We start from the raw sequence: 22447 nt of genomic DNA, 5'->3' as shown, positions 1-22447 counted from the left end.
AGTTAAAACCATTATATTGTATAATTATTGTAAAAATAAATAATAAAAGACATATTTCAAGTTACAACTCAAGTACATATTTTCCTTCAAAAAAAAAAAAAAACTCAAGTATATTTCAAATCAGTATCCTTATTTTTATTTTATGTTTAATTTGTTTTTTAGTTAAATTATATTGTCCTCCGATTATTTTATTTCAAATCAGTATCTTTATTATATAACTAGTTTAAAGACCTGTGCGAAAGTCATTGACTTTTATTCGATATTTAAGTTTGTCATTATATTATGGTAAAAAATTTATTTAGAATAAAATATCTAATTTTTTTTATATAATATTGTTAAAATGTAAGTAAAACTGTTGTGCTATTTTTTTTGTAAAACTTATTAAATGAATAAATTTGATTATAATTATCAATGATAAGTTATCCATTTTTTTATTAAATCAGTTAGATGCCACACTTTAACCCAAAACATAACATTAAAGCGTTAGGTTTATAAGTCCTTTCACTTATAAAGTGTTCAACATTCACTTTTCTAAGCAATGTGATACTTAGTTCACCTCACACTTGCCACAACAATTTGGACTAGATTTGAACCATATAAATCTTACATTAAATCAACAATGCAATGTATATATCTTTCTGTTAAATGTGAAGATGAGAAGCATTAACTCATTACTTGTGATACAAGTTATTCAACAAACCGGTTTCGATCACAATTTTGGTGGGTTTAAGCGTTGTTGCACGCTCTAATCTCACAAAATTCTTCTTTTTCTTTCTTCTCTATAACTTCGTGTTGCAATCGTTTGTTTGTCTTCTTCATTCATCCCTTATTTTTCCTTGTTCTTCATTTTTTGGAACTGCTTCTTGTTCGACTTTCCTTTGTTTCTTCGGTCAAGAACATCTTCACCTGCATCATGTGGATAGTACTGCTGGTAGTGTCAATGGAGCACATGCATCAACGTGACTGCACCTTCTCTACTCATTACACAAAAATGAAGAAATTGTGGCAAGAACTTGATAATTTTCATCTAATTCTTGAAAACAATTGCTTATACAATACCAAAGCCATAAAATATGCGGAGATGAATTAAAGAAAGAATTTAATTTATATGCACCGTCGGTGTAAAGTTATTTTGCACACGCGTTCAATAATATACCGACACATCATGTATGATCATTAAAAACACATGATGTGTCACATTTATTAAATGATGTGGCAACGCGTCATTGGATGTATGTGTAAAACAAATTTACACCGACGGTGCACAACAATTAAACTCTTAAAGAAAACTAACTATGATATTTCAATAAAATTAAAGATTAATTTATGCAAAAAAGAAACTCACACTAAATATATTTAAGTTTTTTGACAAATAATTTAACATAAATTTAAAAATAAATTATAAAGTCAATAGTATTATTGTTTTTTTTTTGTTCTACAATGGAGCTGAAGATCGAATTCAGAACCTCTAACATATTACCCAAACTCACCACCACTAACCAAATCTAGTGGCTTACTATATAGTTTTTATAAAAAAAAGATATTAGTGTATAGTTGTATTAAGAATTTAGATTTACAAATATAATCATATATGCTTCAAAAAAATAAAGCTTAAAAAAATAAAGCTTAAAAAAAATATGAGATCAATTGAATTCAATCAATAGACTTCAAATTAAAAAACAAGAAAATCAATAGATTTTGTTGTCCCGAAGAAAAAAATTTGAATATTTTAATTAAATATCACAAAATTGATTTGATTTATTTATCTTCTATACATGTATAAAGAGGATACATTGTTTTTGGTGTGAACTTTTTATAATACCAACAATACCCTTGAATTTTTTTAGTAGCAATAAAAATCTTTTATTAACAAACTCACCATAAGACACATTTTTTTTAGCGGCAAAAATATTTTATTAACAAACTCACCGTAACATAAAACATATCTTTTTTAATTGGACAAAAGTTAGACACAGACAGGTGCGGAACTCGCTTGTCTGGCCCACTAGTATTGAATAAAAATTATGATTGAATATAAAAAAAAAATTATAAGAAAATCTTCTACAACCTCTATAAATATCAACTCAATACACCTCCAAATCAACAAAAAAAAAATCGAATTCCATATACAATTTTCTGCTTCACCCAACCAAACCCTCTCCGTCTTTCATCTCAATGTCTTCGTCGCAGCAAGGTTCGACGGAATCCCTCACAGCTTACATCTCTTTCTTAGAGTGGTTGGTGACCGACCTTGTCTCTTCTGTGATACCACTACTACTAATACTACCAACTTTCCCATTCTATCTCACCGATTTCAGACGACACGGTTTCCTTTCCACTTTTAAGAAATTCCTAGTATTGCTAGCATTAACATTGCTTTCAATCTTTTTCAACTTGCTAGGTTTTGCCCTATTTTTGTTCGTTGATTACAAAATACAACATATCAACAACCATTGGTTACGCAACTGCATAGATTTTGGGTGGTATATTATTTTCTGCAGCTGTTTTTGCATCTTGAATGGGATCTATATGGCAGCTGGCACAGGAGGAACAACAAGAGTAGCAGCACCACTAGCATAACACTTTTGCTATTTGCTTTCATATTTATATCTAGGAACAAACTCAAAGTATAACTTTTGCTTGATATTTGTACTCAAATTAACTTCTGTTTTTGATTGATTTTAATTTCTTTTAGAGCTAATATTTACTTTTTTTTAGCCAATATTTATTCTTTATACAAATATTCAAATTTAGATTGTTTGTATGTAGTAATTTCACTCCTATAGTACTATATGTTGAGTCAAAAAAAATCTATAGTACTATGAGCAGCCGTACGATAAGGGAACGATTAATTAATCTACAGTTGTATTTTTCTTCTTTTAATCAATGCAAGATTACTCACTCTTGAGGAGTCGTATTCGTTATATTACAAATCACTACTTGTGCACAATTTATTTGAATGATTTTTGCATGGTAGACAAAGTCCAGTTTAATATCATCAATTTATGTAAAAAAAAAATATTGAAGAGACTACTTGTTAATAATATATGATATCGAAATTGTATTACCATTGAAATAAAATATGTATGAATTGCTTGAATATTATATGTCATTGTAGGAACCACTTGTTAGTAATATATGATACTCAAAGTGGTTTTACTATTGAAAATACTCTAACATACTCTCTCCATCCCAAAACAATTGTCCTTGTCTGTTGATATTTATTTTGACCGTATTTTTTTTTACTAATGTATAAACACAAATATTAACAAATAATATCTTGTTTGATTTGTCTCAATGAATATTTTCACAATATTAAATATTTATAATTTTTCATGAAAGAAAACTAATGATATTAGTGATTCAAATTATGTGTTGGTATGCATAAGCACTAGTGTTTTGGGACGGAGGTAGTATCTGATATTTGTCAAATTATTTTTTGATATTTCAAAAAAAAAAGTTATTTTTTTGTCTTAGATGAAGTGGTAAATCCACTTAAATTAAATTTTAATACCGTTATTTGGACTAGATTTGAACCAAAAAATTAACATTAAATCAACAAAGTATATCCTTCAATTATTGAATGTTAAAATTGGGTACGTCATAAATTCGTATAACAGTATCAAAATATTCTAAGTTTTGTTTTACCGTCAATATTCGATCTACTGGACCATCTAATTTGGTATGAGGGTTAATTCTGACATTAAGTTATCCCTACCAAATGATTTATTCTTAAGTGAAACACATTAACCACTCGAGTCGATTCATTTGGTTCAATACTAATTTTTCCTTTGAAAGCCTACTTTCTTTTTGGAGGAATACTTTTTAAAGAAGTAAAGAATTATAGTTTCCTCTAAAATAAAATTCTAAACGGTCACTTCGATCTCTAAAAATGACGGATGAAGGTGATCAAACAACAGTTAATTTCAATCTCATCGACCGTATAACTAAGACTTGTTGGATTGAGTTGACTAGTTGAGTAGCTATATAGAATTATGCATGCGTGCAGATTTTGCATTGAATAGTTTCTTTTTTCTTTTCTTTTTTTTCCTATCTTTCTTTTGGACTTTGATACCCTCCTTCTCAATTTCTCTACATCCGTCTTCTTTCTCTATATCTTTCTCTTAATTTCAATATCTTTCTTCATTAAAACATTAATAAACAAATTAATTATGAGAAATAATTAAACTAAAAGAGATATAAAGAAGGATAGAAATGTAGAAAAAATCGGAGAGGATTCAATTTGTTTATATTTTCAATTAGAGCTGCAATATTCTTAACAATTAAACTATACTCACAAGCAATAACGAAGCCGATTACAACTGCACACTCTGGATTTTTACTATTTGAACATAGGATCTTACATTATATCTACTTTAACTCCTTGAAATTTTTAGTTTGCACCAAGCCCAAAGATTCATCCTTCTCTTCATAAACATTCTATGCCACTTTTTTTATTTTTTGCGAAAATCTTCTTCTTCTTCTTATTATTATTATTATTATTATTATTATTATTATTATTATTGTTATTATTATTATTATTATTATTATTATTATTATTAATTAATTAATTGTTTAATTTTAATGTCATTTTCTATTTTTTTATTATTACCACTTTAACATTTAAATTTTCACTTAAAGTTCAAAAACACGGAAGCAATGGTTCGAACCGATGACCTCATTTTTTTCTGATGAAGATGCAGTAAGTTTTAACAAAGTTTTCACACAATTTTGAATCTGAACTATTGATTATAAATCAGGCAGTTCAAATTGATGCAATAGTAAAATCACATAAAACAATCTCGGACATATATTTTTTATCGGACGGCTAAAGCTGTGTTAAAACAAATTGTAGCAAATTCTTCTTCTTCTTCTTCTTGGCTATGATCATTATCTATTTATTATTGATAATATCACTTTTCTAAATTTCAAGCCGATATTAGAATTTATAATTTGTCTAAAATTTATGTAACAAAATTTTATGCCTTTGTTTAAAAATTCAAATTATTTGATCGAGAAAAAAAATGATAAAATTAAAAATATATAATTATTTATTTATATATTTTAATATTTATTTAAGAAGTAAAAAAAATGGCACCTTGATCGAAAGTCCTGGTTCCGCCATTGTACACATAGACCAGACTATACGTCTTTTAAAAATTTCTAAACCCCATTAGTTTTGTAGAAAAAATGTACAAAGTAAATGGTATGACTCCATTTTCTTAATTCTCTCAAATATTATAATTCAACCATTTTTCAAGTGAACCACATGCCATTGTATTCAACCGTATAAGTCACCTTATTATGTGGTAGCAACAATGGTGTGAGCTAGCAAGTGAGTTAAATAATATTGTATTGTTTTTATAAGAGTTTAATGGTATATTTGACAATGATACTCATGGCCTACATAATGCAAAACAGTAGTTTATCATAAAATTGATTTGTTTAGTGTGATAGTGTTTCCCATGTGTTAGGTTTATACATGCCAGGCTGCCAAACACCGTTATACAACTGTTGTTTGTCCATACTTAAAAAATTATTGTGTTATACATTTTATTTTATAAATTTATAATTTATGCATTCTATGAAAATATATATAGTTGTGTTATGCGTTTTATAAATTTTATACGTTTATATCCTTCAAGAAAAAATTTATACGTTTATTATATTTACACACACATAAATATACCTTCTTCTACAACATAAATCATAGAAGATGACATACTCCAAAACAAAAAAACTAACTTTTATCATTTTCAAAATATATTTTAACTTACTTTACTCTCTCTTTTCTTTTCCCCATAATCATTCACTAATAAAAAATCTTTTTACATCTTCCTATGAAACTTATTTCAACAAAAACATAAAAAATCATCCTTGAAATTATCATATTTTACTTTTTTTTTAATAAGTGTGAAAATATTTTGTTTTTGCTTATATTATGGGACGGAGGGAGTATGCATTAACAAATTTCGTTATAATTTACTTTTATTTTTGGCTTAATTGCACTTTTGGTCTCTTATCTTTATTTTAGGTTTCAAGGTCCTTATTTTTTCTGCAGGTTTCAAGTTGGTCTCTCCCGTCAAATTTTTTACTATTACCGTTAAATTTGAACACGTGGCAAACAAAAACCAGCCTTGAAAAGATGACACGTGTCCAAATTTAACGGTAACAGTGAAAAATTTGACGGAAGGGAACAACTTGAAACCTGCAGAAAAGATAAGGACCAATTTGAAACTTTTAAAACATAAGGGACCAACTTGAAACCTAAAATAAAGATAAGGGATCAAAAGTGCAATTAAGCCTTTATTTTTTTGTCAAATAACTTAGTAGCTAGAAATTTCACTTTTAAGATGGATAGTGATATGTCCAGAGTTCGAACACTGGCTTCTATATATATAATGCAATGTTTCTATCAACTGAGTTAAACTCATCAGGACTATAACTTACTTTTTAAAATTACTTGTCACCATGGTATAAAAATGGGAAATTACAAGAAATAAATAAATAATTAGAAGTATAATAATTAAAATATAATTAATATTTTTTTATATCTTAAAAGAATATATGAAATGAGACAATTTGTTTTTTATCAACAAAAATATATTTTATATTGAAATGAGAAAAGTACAATGAATACTAAATTTTTTACAATTTAGTGCGTCAAATAAGAGTAGGACTCTTCTGATGCCTATCTCCCAAAATATTTGAAGTAAAACAATCTTAGTAGTGTGAGAACAATTTCGTGTAAAATCATAAACAATCCAAGCCACTTGAAAATTTTGTACTAAATATCACAAGCAAATTTACAAGTATAAAAGGGAGGATTACGGTTCGACACCTCGTAACTGCATTTGGATGGTGATCGAAACCACTTGATGTCAGAACTCGTCCCGAATTCTGGACTACTAGGACCCCTTCCTCTAGGAATCAGAGGGTAAAAACCAAGAAAAAATTACAAGTATAAAAAAGATGATCTTCGTCCTCCTTCAAATCTAGGGATGGCAATGGGTAGGGTATGGGTAGGGTACTATAGTACCCATCCCCGTACCCGCGGATTGAAAAAATACCCGTACCCATCCCCATACCCGCGTGGGTAACAACTTTTGCCCCTGTCCCCATACCCTATGGGTACCTAGGTCCCCATACCCGTACCCGTTACCCGCATTTTTACTAAAAATAAATTGATCAATTATAAAATATCATATAATTTTAATAGAATTAAAAAAATTTCAAAGATTTTAATATTGACTAATGAAAATTATAAACAAAATTATTACTAACCATATGTTAAAGTTCATATTTATGTTAAACATTCACATTATTTTTATATTATGTTATAAATAAATATTTTTATTAAAAATATGTAATAGTTTAGTAGAGTTGTATTGTTTTAAATTGATTTACATATATTATAATATAATAATATAAATAAAATAAATAAATATATATTATGCGGGTATGGGGCGGGGTGGTACTAAGGTACCCGTACCCGCACCCATACCCGTTCATTTTTGCGGGTAATTACCCATACCCGTGCCCGTACCCAAAATGCGGGTTTTTACCCTACCCGTCGTGGGTAATTTTTGCGGGTACCCTCTGGGTATGGGTCAAATTACCATCCCTATCAAATCCGAACAACAAACACAATCGCCCTCCGATACTAGGTTAATAACATCCCCTTTTGAAAGATTTCCTCTAGTTGGAAAGCGATGAAATAATAATTGCCAAGAACGTTTTTTTAACCTTCGATGGAGCATAACTCTTCCAAATAACGCACAATTTCTTCTATGCTTAACCTCATCTAAATCACTAGGAGTGAGAATTAAATCATAAAGAACCGAATAAAGAGATTTGACTATAAAGATGTCCGACGGTTCCAACTCCCACTTCCACCGATCATAGTCGCGCGAGATGGATACCCCTCCAATTAAATTTTTTCTTTCTAAAATGACTTGTTAATTTTATGTGGGATAGGGGAAGTGTATTCTTTTTTCGGGTCAATATTAACTAGAATCTATAATAATTTTCATAAGATCACCTAACCAAAAATAAAAAATTCACAAGATTTCATGATTAGGAATTATGATGAAGGAATAAATAACTTTTTTACATGACCATGTAAATTAAGCTTCAAGACAATATATATCCTTTCTAATAAAGAGTATAGCACATACCAAAACAGAGTACATGGAAAAAGGTGGGTGGGAAGAGACACTTTTTCTTTGATCAACAAAACAATAATGCATGAATATATTATTCCTTTTCCATATAATGCAATCAACCAAGACAAATTAAGCTTGACTTTATCCCAACTTGAATAGTATAACACAACATGTAATTTCCTAATTCCTATCATTGCATCCAAATGTTAAACTCTTTTTCATAACACCAAAGTGTTAATTAAACTTCATTCTTTATTGTAAAACTTTGGTGTGATTTTTTTTTTTTTTTTTGGTGAATTTTCTCATTCATTTGTCAACTAAGAGAATATATTTTCATATATGCAAGCCTTGAGCCAGCTCATGCCAACAAATTATCAACCAAGTTAGCTTATTATTAATATTCCTGTCCAAATAAAACCACATCTTCACCTCTCTACACACACACATACCAAACCTCATCTTAATTCTCCTTCACTAACTTACCAACATGGCACTCACTACTACACCTCTTGTACTCATTCTTCTTACTCTCATTCCCTTTCTAACAGCACAAAAAGCACCAGCACCAGCACCTTCAGGCCCAATAAACATCACAGGAATCTTTGATAAAGCTGGCCAATACACCACCCTAATTCGCCTCCTCAATGAAACTCAACAACTCACTCAAATTCAATCTCAACTCAATTCCACTTCACAAGGCTTCACAATCTTCGCCCCAACGGACAATGCCTTCCAAAATCTTCCATCAGGTATAAGCTATATAAATATACTTAATTTAGGAATGTCAATTTGTATTCGTAAGTAAAAATTTCGGTGAAAATTGTCTATTTAGAACCCACATACGGGGAATTTTTTACCTGCAAGGATGGTGACTAACTGATATAACTAATTAGTCTTATCCTTGTAGGTGGTTTGGACCATGGATGAAAATCATATCCTGGGTCCCATGGGACCTGTCCTCAAATAATTTATTAAAATAATTTTTACACTAACATATACACAAATATTTTATATATTTATTTACTTTTCACGCAATATATATGTTTAAACTTTAAACTTTTCTTTTATATATATATGATGTTTATCATTGTTTTAAGAGTATTTTTGGATGGTATATCTTAATTAGTATAATTAATATTAAGTTTTGCAATTAACTAGTATAACTAACGGTTATAAATATATATAATATCAGGAGCACTCAACGATCTCTCAGATGAACAAAAAGTTCAACTCATTCTCTACCACGTCACACCAAAATATTACTTTCTTTCCGATTTCTTAACCGTTAGTAACCCGGTTAGAACACAAGCTTCTGGTAAAGATGGTCCTTGGGGTCTTCACTTCACTTCACAAGGTAATCAAGTTAATGTTTCTACTGGAGTTGTTACCGTACCAATTAACAACGCTTTGAGACAACAATTTCCTTTGGCTGTTTATCAATTGGACAAGGTTTTGTTACCTTCTGAACTTTTTGGAGCTAAGTCTCCGGATTCATCTCCAGCTCCTAAATCGTCGAAAACTCCTTCTTCTAAGACTCCAAGCAGCCCCATTGAAGGTGATGCTCCAGCGCCTTCGTCTAGTAAGAAGGATGATAGTGCGGCTGGGAGGAATGTTGGATTTGGATTCGTTGTTGGATTTGGTTTGATTTGCATGGGAATTCTTTTTTGATGAGAAACTGTTTTCATGTAACTTTTCATTTGTTCTTCTTTGTCCTTTTTCTTGTTGGGTTTGATTTCATATGAACCTGGCTTATTCTTTGTATGTAATTTATGCTTTTATTTTTACATGTATGTATTGCTTGTCTTACATATTTTGAAGGATTTAAAGGACATGTTTGGTGAAAAAAATATAAGGTTTTAAACACTTTACTTTACATATAGTGTTTTTTATTAAATTAATTTGTAAAATAGTTATGCTCGAATGAAACATAAACGAATAATAAACTGCGCTGCTAATCTTTTTGTAAGGTTAAATATTAGTTCGTTATTAGTCGCTAGTCCATGTTAGTGGAACACTCACAACTCACCACATACATGATCTGTCATGACATATATGTCAATGTTAATTGCTCACACCATTTATCTTTCTTAATTATTTCTTGTTTCTAGTTCTTAAATTCGAATAATTATGCTAGAAGTTTTTTTTTGACAAAATTATGCTAGAAGTTAAATATTCATTTTCACAATTACGTGGAGTATAGACTATATTGGCATCACATGTTCTAGTCTTAGACTCTTAGTTGTGTTATTGACTCTCTTGTTGGTTCTTACCAAAATAGATTTGTTCCCTATTGATAATGTTGAGATAATATTATTTTGAATCAAGAAGTTTTTCATTCAATGCAAAATAAAATAAAAAAATGTTCTTTTTGGATCCACAAAATTCGAGGGATCAGTTTCTGTATTTCAGTGCAGATAATATCCGTTTTACGCAAAAAAACAAATTCTAAAGCAAACAATAAAAATAAAAATTCTAAAGTAAGTTGGAAAAAACTTTGCATATATTTAGCGATTGAAATTTGGCTAATGAGGTGTGAAAATTAATCTCTAGATTCATTTATGGAGAGATAATTCGCTTGCTTTTAATGTTCGTTTGACCTAGCTTTTTTTGAGCTTACGCAAATAGCTTATGCAATATAAATTAAGTTTTATGTTATTTTATAAGTTCACACTAGTGAAAATTATAATTTTATAAGCTATTTTATCATAAACTACTTTGACAAACTTATAATAATATATAAAAATTGTATAAGTTATTTGCATAAGCTCTAAATAAGAGGGAAAAAAAGTCTGGTCAAACGATACCTTAATCTATTGGGGGTGATTATGAGAAGGAAGAGTATTGGGCTATATTTAGTTTGGGTATATTCTCTATTGGGCCTATAAAGATTCAGTCAATAGGCCCATTCAAACTCTGAGTATCTTTTTCCCGAAGCTGAACCTGAAAGACCGAACCGTACGCTTTTCTTGTTCAGAAAGTTTAAACCCTACTCAAAATCTCCATAAACCCCACAACCGCATTTTATTTCCTCTCTCTCATCGGAAGCAATTTCTAAGGTATATTCATTTCCACTTCTTCAATTTTCTGTTTCTAGAATCTTCTAGGGTTTCAAACGCTACCTAATTTTTTCACTAAATTAGGTTAAATCAATTATCATTTTCTCCATCCGCGATTTCTGAATTCGTTTCCGATAAATTTTGTATAGTTTTAAGTTCATCGATTTTGTAGGAAATTGTGAGAAATTTGGATCTTGTAATTGATGCTGTTTGCAGTTACGATTTTATTTTCAGCTAATTGTTTGATTTGTAATTTGTGTTTAGTGAGGAAAAAGGAAAAATGAATATCAAGAACATGAAAGTTCCTGGTGGTGGTGCTACCTCTGCACTGGTGAAATTGGGAATTATTGGTGGAATTGGTATGTATGCTGTTTCTAACAGTCTTTACAATGTTGAAGGAGGACACCGAGCTATCGTTTTCAATCGTGTCGTCGGTGTCAAAGACAAGGTCATTGTTTCTCTGCATAATTGGATTTCTATTTGTTAATTACATGCGGATGATTGTAACTTGATTTTGGTTGAATCTATTGATTTTTATATGCAGGTTTATCCTGAAGGGACTCATTTTGTAATTCCATGGTTTGAGAGACCAGTCATCTATGATGTTCGTGCACGTCCCCATCTAGTCGAGAGTACATCTGGGAGTCGTGATCTCCAGATGGTAAATAATAAATAATAACTTTTTAGATTCGTAATTCCATGGTTTTTACTTAGAAATTAGAATTGCATTTCGGTATTAGGATATGGCTTTGATATCAAATTCTTAGAACTTGGTCTCCTGTCCCCTAGCTAGTGTAGTGTACTCTTGGAATTGAAATTGCATATATGTGATTCCTTATATTTATTGTTTTCATCTTGATTGACCGAAGAAGTTTTCTTATGAGGAATTAGCATTTGCTTCTATGGATTTTTCCCTCCCTTCTTTGTTATTGTTTACCTGTCTGGACATCATTCTGCATTTTTCTTTTATGTGCATCATTCCGTGAATGTGAAACACAAATAGAACTGCATTCAGATTGTAAAAAGTGCATTCACAGTTTCACATGAATTTGTTTGGAAGAGCTTATAGAAATAGCTTATGACATGTACATAAGCTGTTTTCAGCTTATTTTATTGAGCTTACTGTGATAGCTTTTAGAAATATTTATTCAAAATTTATACAGTGTTTACCATCTTTACCTCTCTGATTTTAGGTTATATTTAAACTTTTAAATGATAGTGTTATTTGGATAAACAATGAATCAAGTCTTTTATTTAGAAATCTCTGTACCCGTTTAGCTGATTCCGAATTACAAAAGGATTGTTAAAGTTTTTGCACAACTGCTAGTTGGCTATTTTTTTATTGCATAAAATGGCTATTTTGGATATCTCATGTTCAAATGGTAAGATTTTAAATCTGAAATGAAGAAAACATATTTTGATCTTTTCCCGTGTGGTGATTTAAAATGATTTCTATGGGAACATTTGATGCTATTAAGCCTCTGGTGAGGGTCGTTGAAATCTGAGTATCTTATGGAAAATGCCACATCAAATCTCTTATTCTGAGCTACAATGTCTCTTTTCATGTTTAGCCTCTGTATTTGCATCCATACTCTCATACAATATCTGCAACATGAGTAGACTTTCCCGGGGATGTTTGATGCCTTATTTCTATCTCTTCTTATTTATTTGGATGGCACTGTTGGAAGTTTTAATTAATACTTTATAGGTGGAAAATATATCTGGCTTTATGAAACTGATTTCTACTGATTTCTGGTACCTCATGTTTATAGATTATAGATGTTTTATAAATTTAAACACGTGCAATATTGATGTTTTCTTTAAAATGCACATGCACACTTTACAGGTCAAAATTGGACTTCGAGTCCTTACTCGTCCTTTGCCCGGCCAGTTACCTACAGTTTATCGGACCCTTGGAGAGAATTATAATGAACGGGTTTTACCTTCGATCATACATGAAACTTTGAAAGCTGTGGTTGCCCAGTACAATGCCAGCCAGCTTATTACACAGCGAGAGGTAAGGAGAAAAGCTTGTTTGTGTGTTGAAAAAAAGTTCAAGTTATTATTCAAACTAGGTTGCTTGTTGCTAAGTTGTCTATTTTCTTTTGTGTCATGATGGTTAAATTATTTTTGTTTCTATATTTGTTAGAATCCCAATGGATGCATACATACACATGATATGTCCTAAGAGTTATTTATTGTTTTGAACTCATACGAACCGAGTAAAGTAAATATTGTTTTGCTTGATTTGCATCACCGTTAATTAAATAGTCAACAAAGAGGTACTCACTCTGGACTAATTATAAGCAAAAATACCTTTAAATTAACTAATTAAATCATTAATGTTATGAGTAGACGACTGTTATAATTATAGATTAGTGTATGTATTTCCCTTTTTACACGGAATCAAGAAAATTAAACTCAGTTATCTACTATCCTTATTAACTGACCTATTTGTTTTAGGCTGTTAGTCGTGAAATCCGGAAGATTCTGACTGAGAGGGCAGCTAACTTCAATATTGCTCTTGATGATGTGTCAATTACTAGTCTGACCTTTGGCAGAGAGTTTACTGCTGCAATTGAAGCCAAGCAGGTGGCTGCACAAGAAGCTGAGAGGGCTAAATTTGTTGTGGAAAAAGCTGAGCAAGACAAGAGAAGTGCTATAATTAGAGCAGTGGTAAGAAGAAACTGTTAATACTTATGAAGTTACTGCTTTGGTGGTGCTTGGCACAAGTTTCTGCTATTTTTATATTTTCAACGTTGAAACTTGAATACAATTGGAAAAGGTGTTACTTCTATCTAGCCCCAAAACTCACGATATCTTTATTTTTTCTCTTGATCATGACGTGGGATTTATCTTTGGTAACGACTAATAAATATCGTTGTTCGTAAATCTGCCTGTCAAGCGTAATGTTTGTTTTTAAAATTAAATGAATAGTTCCCCGCTGACCTTTCTTACAAATCAACAGGGAGAAGCTAAAAGTGCCCAACTGATCGGAGAAGCCATTGCCAACAATCCAGCTTTCATCACACTGAGGAAGATAGAAGCTGCTAGAGAGATTGCACATACTATATCAAATGCAGGAAACAAGGTTTACTTGAATTCAAGTGATCTTTTGCTGAACCTTCAAGAGATGAATTTGGAGCCTGCCAGAAAGTGAGATGGTTAATCTGTTTCTGTTTATGGTTCTCTTTAATTTTCAAGTATAAAATTATCGGTTTTAAGGATGTAATTTTTCTTGAAAAGTCTCCAAAATTCTGATATAATTGGAATGAACTGTCAAACTCAATGACATCCTTGTTAATCAGGAGAGGGACCGTCCAACACCCAAACAAATGATTCACGTTGCATAAAATGAAATACCTTCAGCTACTGAAATAAGTTGGATTGTTGAAATTTATATTTGCGTTGCGGAACTTTACCAATGAGTTAGACAGTGTATTCAACTACTAAAAGTTTTGTTTGTCATATCATCGTTACATCTTCCATTAGGTCATGTGTTGCCTGCACTATTTGGCCTATACTTGTTAGTGCTTTTACCCTATGATTTTGAGATATATCATGATTATATAATCTGCAAGCAAACTGCAAAAGGTATGTCCGTAACATTTAGAGTTGTGCTTATGGAGTGTTTGGGTGTTTCGAGAATTGAATAGGAAATAAGGAAAATCTTGTTTCCATGAACTATATATACTTTCAAATTGAAATTTAAGAATTTCCTAATCCTAGTTACGGTCCCAAATTATCGTCCATGGTTTTTGTTATTTATTCAGTAATACTAATACCTTAAGAATTTTAGCACTATTGCATATTCAAGTCAGGTCTTGAATCGAGAACTTTGATTAAGTTAAAAAGATTTAATATTTCTCTTCTAAGTGCTCTCGGAGTGGGTACTTGTCTTTTCTACACTATTAAACCTTCACTTTTTCATTAGATGAAATCAAAGTATCTTACGCTTTAAAAATAGATCCAATATTTTTCTTTTTTAAGTAGAGTAGTTTTTGATTCGCTAAAAAATAAGGGACTGGACAAGATAATTTCAGTTGTACTATGTTTGATATCAAAATTGTTCCCGGTACAGGAAAAATAAGTTGTCTAAAATACCAAAATAACTTTTGTCTTATATTGTTCTGTCTTGTACTGTTCTCTATAATTATGTCCAGTACTTATATTTTGTAGATCAAACGTGTTTTAAGTTTTAACCTAGAGGTGGGGCCGTACGGAAGGTTTCCAGCGCAGCCATGACGGTATCCTCTCTTAAGCTTTTGGAGGACGTGTTCCAACTCTAGTGGCCCAAATTGGTTGTTAAGTGTTACTCATCTACATGTTTGATGTCATAAGTCGTGAAGCATTATCCTTGCCTTGCCACATGGATACCATGCATCATGAAATGCTGCTGATGTCACACTTACTCATCTTCTGTCACCGACCTAATATTAATTTACCTAAAATGCAACTAAATACTATTAAATAAAGTGTCATGCTATGCTATGCTATGCTATGCTATGCGTATCAGAAAATTATTTGGAGAGTAGAATTCACTTTGTGTGTTATACCTTATAGATGGAGATTAGTTATTATTAATGACGGCAAAAATTTTGTAATGTAATCAAAACAAAAAATAAAAAAAAAATAAAGTGTTATGTTAACTAATGCTTCTGAGGCTAATTAAGAAAATAAAAAAAACAAAAAATTTATATTAAAAAAGTATTTTTTTTACATTTTTAAAAGGTTTACTATATAAAATTAAGTTGCTTATAAAAAAAATATAAAATTTAAGTTAATTTGATTCTTAACTAGTATCTCAGAAACACTATTTAATATTTTCCTTAAATTAATTAGTGTGTTTAACCGAATCATTACAAACTCTAAAGCTAACATGTTTAACTAGTTATCTAGGAACAGTAGTTAAACGATAACGATTATTGTTTCCACTTGTAAAAATAATTATCTTTACTTTTTTGACAAATGTTAACATGTATCGTGAGATACCAATAAATCATATTGTCCACATTGTGAGATCCGAATAAATCATATCTTCCATCCATATTGTGAGGATCTTATACCATCAGCAATGAGATCGATAATGAAGAAAAAAAATAGACAGATTTAAGACAAAACATGGAGCATAATAAGTTGGGCGCCGTCCAAACGAATACGTACACAAATTGCAAACAAAACAGAGCAAGTGACTCAAGACAAACAACCTTAAACGTCATCCACTACACATTACCATGACCAAATACCATCATCCACCGCGTACTAACTTTGAATTCAATTATCCTAATTATTTCCCTCAATTCTCATTGACGTAATGATTACTTCAACAAAAATGTTAACATGTCTCATAAGTCATAAGGTTTAAAAAATTAGTCTCTATATTTGTATATATTTACACGCATATGATGCCTGGTTTATGTTAAAAAAGAAAATGTTTGGTCTTAGGTTTGATCTCTAGCCGGTGTGTATGAAGAATCATTTGTTGGAAATATCAACCCCTTGAATGAATCTCAATTAACTTGAGGGATTAGTCTCTGCAGTTACGCGCAAAAATTATATTTGATTTACAAAAAAATGTTAACATGTATATAAATGCACAAGTTAACAAGATAAATATATAAATATTTTATTGAATTTTATGTATTTAACATAGTATTAAATGCATAATTTATATGTTTAGATATATTAATATGTATCCTTAATACACATGTTACTAGAAGCTTCCTTCAATTTTAATTCATCACTTTTTTTCCTATTTATTTATATTCCATCCACACCCTCTTCTTCACAATCTCCATAACCCCATTAACTACTCTCTCAAAAAACAAAAAAAAACTCACATCATGCATCAAGCAATTCCTTCCATATCATCACACAACAATAATTTTGGTAACATCAATGAAAATTATTACTATAACAAGAAGAAGGAGAGTCCTAATTCTTCTTCACACAAAGGAGAAGAAAAGATGATTTTAAACATGGTTTCTGAAAATGCTTTAATAGTGATTGGGAGGCATGGATGCTGCATGACTCATGTGGTGAAAAAGCTTCTACAGAGTCTAGGTGTTAACCCTGTGATTCATGAGGTAGAGGAAGAGAAAGATGAAGTTTATGTTGCTAAAGAATTGGAATCAATAATTAAAGGGAAAGAAGAACAGAGGAATGTTAATGTGCAGTTTCCAATGGTGTTTATAGGTGGAAAATCGTTTGGTGGATTGGAACGTGTTATGGCTACTCATATTTCTGGTGAATTGGTTCCATTGCTTAAACAAGCCGGAGCTTTATGGCTATGATAAATTGTTTAGTGTCATTAATTAATTAATGTTTACACTTTGATCACTGTTATAAACAAAAATTAATTTTTAAATTAACTGAATAACTAATGTATTTGATCTATTCAATGTTTTTTGTTTATAATAGTGATCGAAGACGTATTTTATAGTAAAAATCAAGGTTGTCAGAATCAATTTTAATTTTTTTTTTTTTTTCAGAAACACAATCACCCACTCCAAAGTTTTTCGGCTTGTTAAAGATTTCTAGAGTTGAACTACCACACTGAAAAATGTGATGAAAAAATTTCGAATGTTTTGCCTATGGTTACTGTGCCATTTACCACGGGTAAAAATTTAGCCGTGGCTAAAAGTTACGAAGCAACCTAAAGTCAAGAACTCACTCAAATCTAACTCTTTTTTCCCACCGTAGTTAGACACGTGTATCATCTTATTTTGCCAAAACAGGATTCAAATCATATAAAAAGAGAATTTGGATTCTAAATTTTGGATGTAGAAAAATTCTAAAATTTTATTTTGCCATAAGAGAGATTCAAACCATGTACTCCTATTATATAGGAATGTTCGGTTTCTAAAATCTTAATTTTTAAGAGTTTTTCCAATCCAATTTTTAAAACAAAAATGATGAATGGCACGAGACGAAAATAGACAAATAGATCTCATATTCTCATCTGTTGCTTTACCATTAATGCTCCATGATTTCCTTCAAATGGTAGACTTTGTATTTTTTCCAACTTTTGTATTGGTCAATTTGCTTAGTCGTGTGTTTTCAACGACAAAATTGTCGTGCCAATTGTATTGCTCTTTTTTTTTTTTTGACTCAATTGTATTGCTCTTTTGAAAATTCTAAAATGGGTAAATTTAACAAAAAGTATAAATAAATTTGTGGGGTACGTAGAGAATTTTGGGAGATGGAAAAAGATGCAGCCTGTTTTCATAGTTGTAAAAAGATAGTTATGGGCTAAAATAAAACCGTGCACAAGCCCAAATCCTTGGCCTGTACCAACGCATGCATTTTCTTTAACACCCTTTCCCTCATGAAAATTGCTCTTTAGACCCTCCAAGATTGCCTTAGGCTCCCCAAAAATCCCAAAATAACTCTGGATTTGCCCTCAGGCCCCAATGACTTTGATAGAATCACGCAATCCCTGAGGATCGATATCTTTTATTACTCAATTGACGAAATTGTACACTTGCAAAAAGTCAATCAATCAATACATTCAAAATGATTAGAAACATTAATTCTTTCTCATTTCTATAAGTTTAACTCAGTTGGTAGGAACATGTATTTTATGTGTAGGAGTTAAAGTTTGAACTCCGGACATTTCACTTATTCACCTTTAAGGTGAATTTTCTAGCCACTAAACTACTTAAAAAAATAAATAAAAAAGTAATTTTCACAATTCAAATATCTCATGCCACCAACGTATATTTTTATTTGTTTACTAGAAATGATTGAATCGGTCACCATCAACAAAAATCTATTTTAATTTACACGCATTCATTTTTATTTCTCTCCAGCCAATATAGTGATATACAATAGAACAAGATCACTTAATAATAACTTATTTTATGAGTTTATAAACGTAGGTAAATAAATAAGTTTTTATGTTAGTAATTTATAAGTTTCTACTAATGAAAACAGTATTTTTATAAGCTAATTTTTTATAACCTATCTTGACAAACTTATAATAATATATAAAAATTTATTTATTTCTATAAGTTATTTTCTATAAGCTCAAAAATAAACTATTCCAAACAGGCCCCAAGTGTGATTAATTAAATCACTCGCAGTTGTGATGGGAGATGACTATCACTGCAATTGGGACAGAGCTGAAACCATTTAATACCAAAATTGATCATACCGAATCAGATTAAACAGTTCAGTGAACTCGATACTGGTGATGGAAAAAAAAAATTAATCACCACTAAACAACGATATAAATTTCGTACATATAATATTGTAAAAAAATAAATAAAATTACTATATCAAATGGTGAATATACTCGGTACATATATTATGTATGTATTAGAAAAAGAAGAAAAAAAACTACATCAAATTATCAATCATGGAAGTGGAAGATGTGCCTCATTGTCTTTGAATTCCAACAAGGAAGGGATTCTAAAATATTTCTTTTTGGTGTGTTCCCAAATCATAATTTGCCAATAATTCAATTGATTTCCTCTCGTATTAAAACATTGTTCTTTCATCCATATTGCAAACTCATTACAGAAAAGATAGACAATGACCTCTATTTACCATAATATATAATACAACATGTCTTGATATTTTTGACTAAATAATTTTTGGATTTGGGCATTATTTGATCTATGATCTTGTTCACTCGGTATAAAGTTGGTGCCCCTATAGACTATACCTATCAATTTATCTTTAAAAGTGGATAATTAATTAATACTAATTCCTCAAAAATAATTAACTAATTAATACCTAAGGCACGCTTGATTCACCTTAAAAAGAAAAGAGAAAGGATGCTAGTGCAGTTTTGTTCTTTTTCTTTTTGTAAATAGTTTTATATTGATTTTAGCTAAGAGAGAGTCCTTCTAATCTTATATAGTACTACTATTAATTAGTGGTGGTCAATTTCATATCCATGGAGAGACAAAGTGCTTGCCTCTTAAGCTTCATATAGCGTGTTAGAAGCACAAATCAATCATATACAAATATATTATAACAATATTTGTTGTGAATTAGAAGATTATAACAAGAAGATTGTATCATTGACGTACCGGAGGTGAGAGACCACCGAGTAAGAATGATCTCCAACTTAAACCTAGAGAAAAGATTACACTCCTCAACAGTTCTGATTGACACACTCAGCCCATCCACTGCCGGCAAAAAAAAAAAAAATGAACGGGGTCAATGGGTCCTTGTTTAAGAGAAAAAAGAGAAGTGTATGAATCATTTCACTTATTAGTATAGTTGTTCAACATGTCTATTTCTACTAATTCTTCTATTTTTTTAAGCTAATTCTATTTAATTTAAGGAAAATGTTAAACAGTGCCCCTGGGGCACTAGTTAAGGATACAAATATAGAAGTTTTAACTCGTAAATTGTGCATTCAATGTTTTAATGATGTGAAAAGTTATTTTCTCTCATCATTAACTTTATCATTTGTTTCCTTTTTTAGTATGCTTAACTAGTGCCCCAGGGGCACTGTTTAGTATGACCCTTAATTTAAAACCTCTTATTCACACTTGACACTCTATATAACACTTTTATCATCAATTGATCGATTAGAAAAAAAATGACGAAACTATATATTTGCTATTCATTCTTGAAGAAACATAGGTAGAGGTAGGTATACAATTATATATATGGAGTATTATATAAAGAAACCATGCATGCATATCCCTTAAAAAAAGTAAAGTTCAAATTGCAAATATCCAAAAGGGAATATCCATATGTCGAGTGCGGTTTTCCCTTTTGTCCCTAAAGTTGGTTTGGCAAAATTCAATAAGATCGTGTAGCATTTTTTTTAAGCAAAAAAATAAAATGAAAATGGGAGCAGCATAATATTTTTTAAAATAAAATATTATTAGTTGCTTAATTTTATTTTATTTTTGAGAAAAAGTTGCTCAATGTTAAAAGGCACATATTCTCCTGCTTTTGGTAATCAGAAGCATGTGGATTTCTGTATAATGGAATACCAGATCTAAATCCTACACTTGGGCAATTATTCCAATTTTTATTTTTGATAAATGGCAATAATTAGAATTTGATTAAGCTAAGTTAAAGCTAGTTGTTGAAATTTTGATTATTATTGGACTTTAAAGACTAATTGATACTTCAGTATTTACAACAGTCTGAAATACTATGGACCAACAATTTGCATGAGACTTTATTGGTGAGTTATAAATTAAATTGCGTATACGGCTAAAATAAATTTGCCAAACTAAATGTTGGCCATGAGAGAGATCTTCACCGTTGAATCATGCGAGGGTCTGAGATATCACATTAGACCTCGAACAACTATATATAAGTGGGTCGGATATCACATGTTAACTCAAAATTTTAAAGTATTAGATGTGTGAGTCCATCCATTCTTTATGGGCATGCCTCCTTAAACATAAGCTTTTTCATACATACACTTGTTACACATGCACCGCCGTTGCCGCTGCTCAAATGGGACTCAGCTGCGTGATAACCTTTGTCAGTAAAACTTTCAATACAAGGGACCGATCGAACCCTTTGACGAACCATTGACTTTGATATCACTGTTGGGTCTTGAGGGGTCCGAGGATCATCGCATTGGACCTTAACAACTATATAAGTGAGTTTGACCTCACATCTTAACCCAAAATCTTAAGGCATTATATGTTCATCTGTCATCTTACTTAATTATAAAGTGTTTAACATTCACTTTTCTATCTAATGTGAAACTCAACACACACTTAAAATATTAATAATAAGTTGGATTGACATTTGACACATTAACATCTAGTGTTAATATCACTTGTGTGGTTGCTCAATCTTTCGTGAACCAACGTATTCTCAATAATACCGACTACGAAATCAATAATGGATATATATAATTGGTGACAACAATTTCCTTTTCCCTAAACTTTTCAAATTGGAAGACAAATTTACCTAGAGATAATTAATGAATAGGGTTGTGGCAATTAAAGGTCATTGTGGGGAGTTTGAATAGGAATCTTGCAAGGCCTTGAAAGTTGAAGCCTGTGGGGGGGTGTGCTGGAGGGATATGAGAATATTCTAAGGTTGAAAGAGTTCAACAGCTAAAGTCCAAATTTTTATTTTAAACAATGCTAAAAAGGAAAAAATGATTAGATTATGATTAACGATTTGTACCAATTTTTCTAGAAAAGTCAGCCCACAAGTAGACATCTACTCTCAATTCCAAAAATTCGCTGCCTTTGTCAGTTGGCTGTCTTTTAACACATTTTTTATTTTTCT

The 22447-nt window shown here is 30.7% G+C and overlaps 3 protein-coding genes across 3 annotated transcripts; all 3 read left to right on the top strand.

Moving 5' to 3' along the window:
- Positions 1-8525: 8525 nt before the first annotated feature.
- On the top strand, positions 8526-10040 carry LOC123899982 (fasciclin-like arabinogalactan protein 13). Its single transcript, XM_045951259.1, has 2 exons — positions 8526-8914; positions 9358-10040. Exons 1-2 carry the CDS (start codon positions 8653-8655, stop codon positions 9831-9833), a joined length of 738 nt encoding a protein of 245 aa, XP_045807215.1. The 5' UTR covers positions 8526-8652; the 3' UTR covers positions 9834-10040.
- Positions 10041-11086: 1046 nt separating this feature from the next.
- On the top strand, positions 11087-14676 carry LOC123894739 (prohibitin-1, mitochondrial-like). Its single transcript, XM_045944804.1, has 6 exons — positions 11087-11221; positions 11486-11669; positions 11766-11882; positions 13068-13238; positions 13685-13897; positions 14190-14676. The coding sequence occupies exons 2-6, from the start codon at positions 11502-11504 to the stop codon at positions 14379-14381; spliced, it is 861 nt and encodes a 286-aa protein (XP_045800760.1). The 5' UTR covers positions 11087-11221; positions 11486-11501; the 3' UTR covers positions 14382-14676.
- A 2327-nt stretch (positions 14677-17003) lies between these two features.
- Positions 17004-17706, top strand: LOC123894738 (glutaredoxin-C9-like). Its single transcript, XM_045944803.1, has one exon. The coding sequence runs from the start codon at positions 17065-17067 to the stop codon at positions 17512-17514; it is 450 nt and encodes a 149-aa protein (XP_045800759.1). The 5' UTR covers positions 17004-17064; the 3' UTR covers positions 17515-17706.
- The last annotated feature ends 4741 nt before the right edge of the window (positions 17707-22447 follow it).

The sequence above is a fragment of the Trifolium pratense genome, linkage group LG7, assembly GCF_020283565.1.
Source record: "Trifolium pratense cultivar HEN17-A07 linkage group LG7, ARS_RC_1.1, whole genome shotgun sequence".
In the NCBI taxonomy this organism is placed as follows: Eukaryota; Viridiplantae; Streptophyta; class Magnoliopsida; order Fabales; family Fabaceae; genus Trifolium; species Trifolium pratense.
Note: the sequence above shows the minus strand (reverse complement) of the source record. Positions and strands in the feature narration are given on the sequence as shown.

Excerpts from the sequence above, each read along its gene's own strand:
- LOC123894738 (XM_045944803.1), top strand. The coding sequence starts at position 17,065 with ATGCATCAAGCAATTCCTTCCATATCATCACACAACAATAATTTTGGT.
- LOC123899982 (XM_045951259.1), top strand. The coding sequence starts at position 8,653 with ATGGCACTCACTACTACACCTCTTGTACTCATTCTTCTTACTCTCATT. Across the intron at positions 8,915-9,357 it reads CTTCCAAAATCTTCCATCAG|GAGCACTCAACGATCTCTCA; the intron begins GTATAAGCTATA and ends ATATAATATCAG.
- LOC123894739 (XM_045944804.1), top strand. The coding sequence starts at position 11,502 with ATGAATATCAAGAACATGAAAGTTCCTGGTGGTGGTGCTACCTCTGCA. Across the intron at positions 13,239-13,684 it reads AGCTTATTACACAGCGAGAG|GCTGTTAGTCGTGAAATCCG; the intron begins GTAAGGAGAAAA and ends TATTTGTTTTAG. Across the intron at positions 13,898-14,189 it reads GTGCTATAATTAGAGCAGTG|GGAGAAGCTAAAAGTGCCCA; the intron begins GTAAGAAGAAAC and ends ACAAATCAACAG.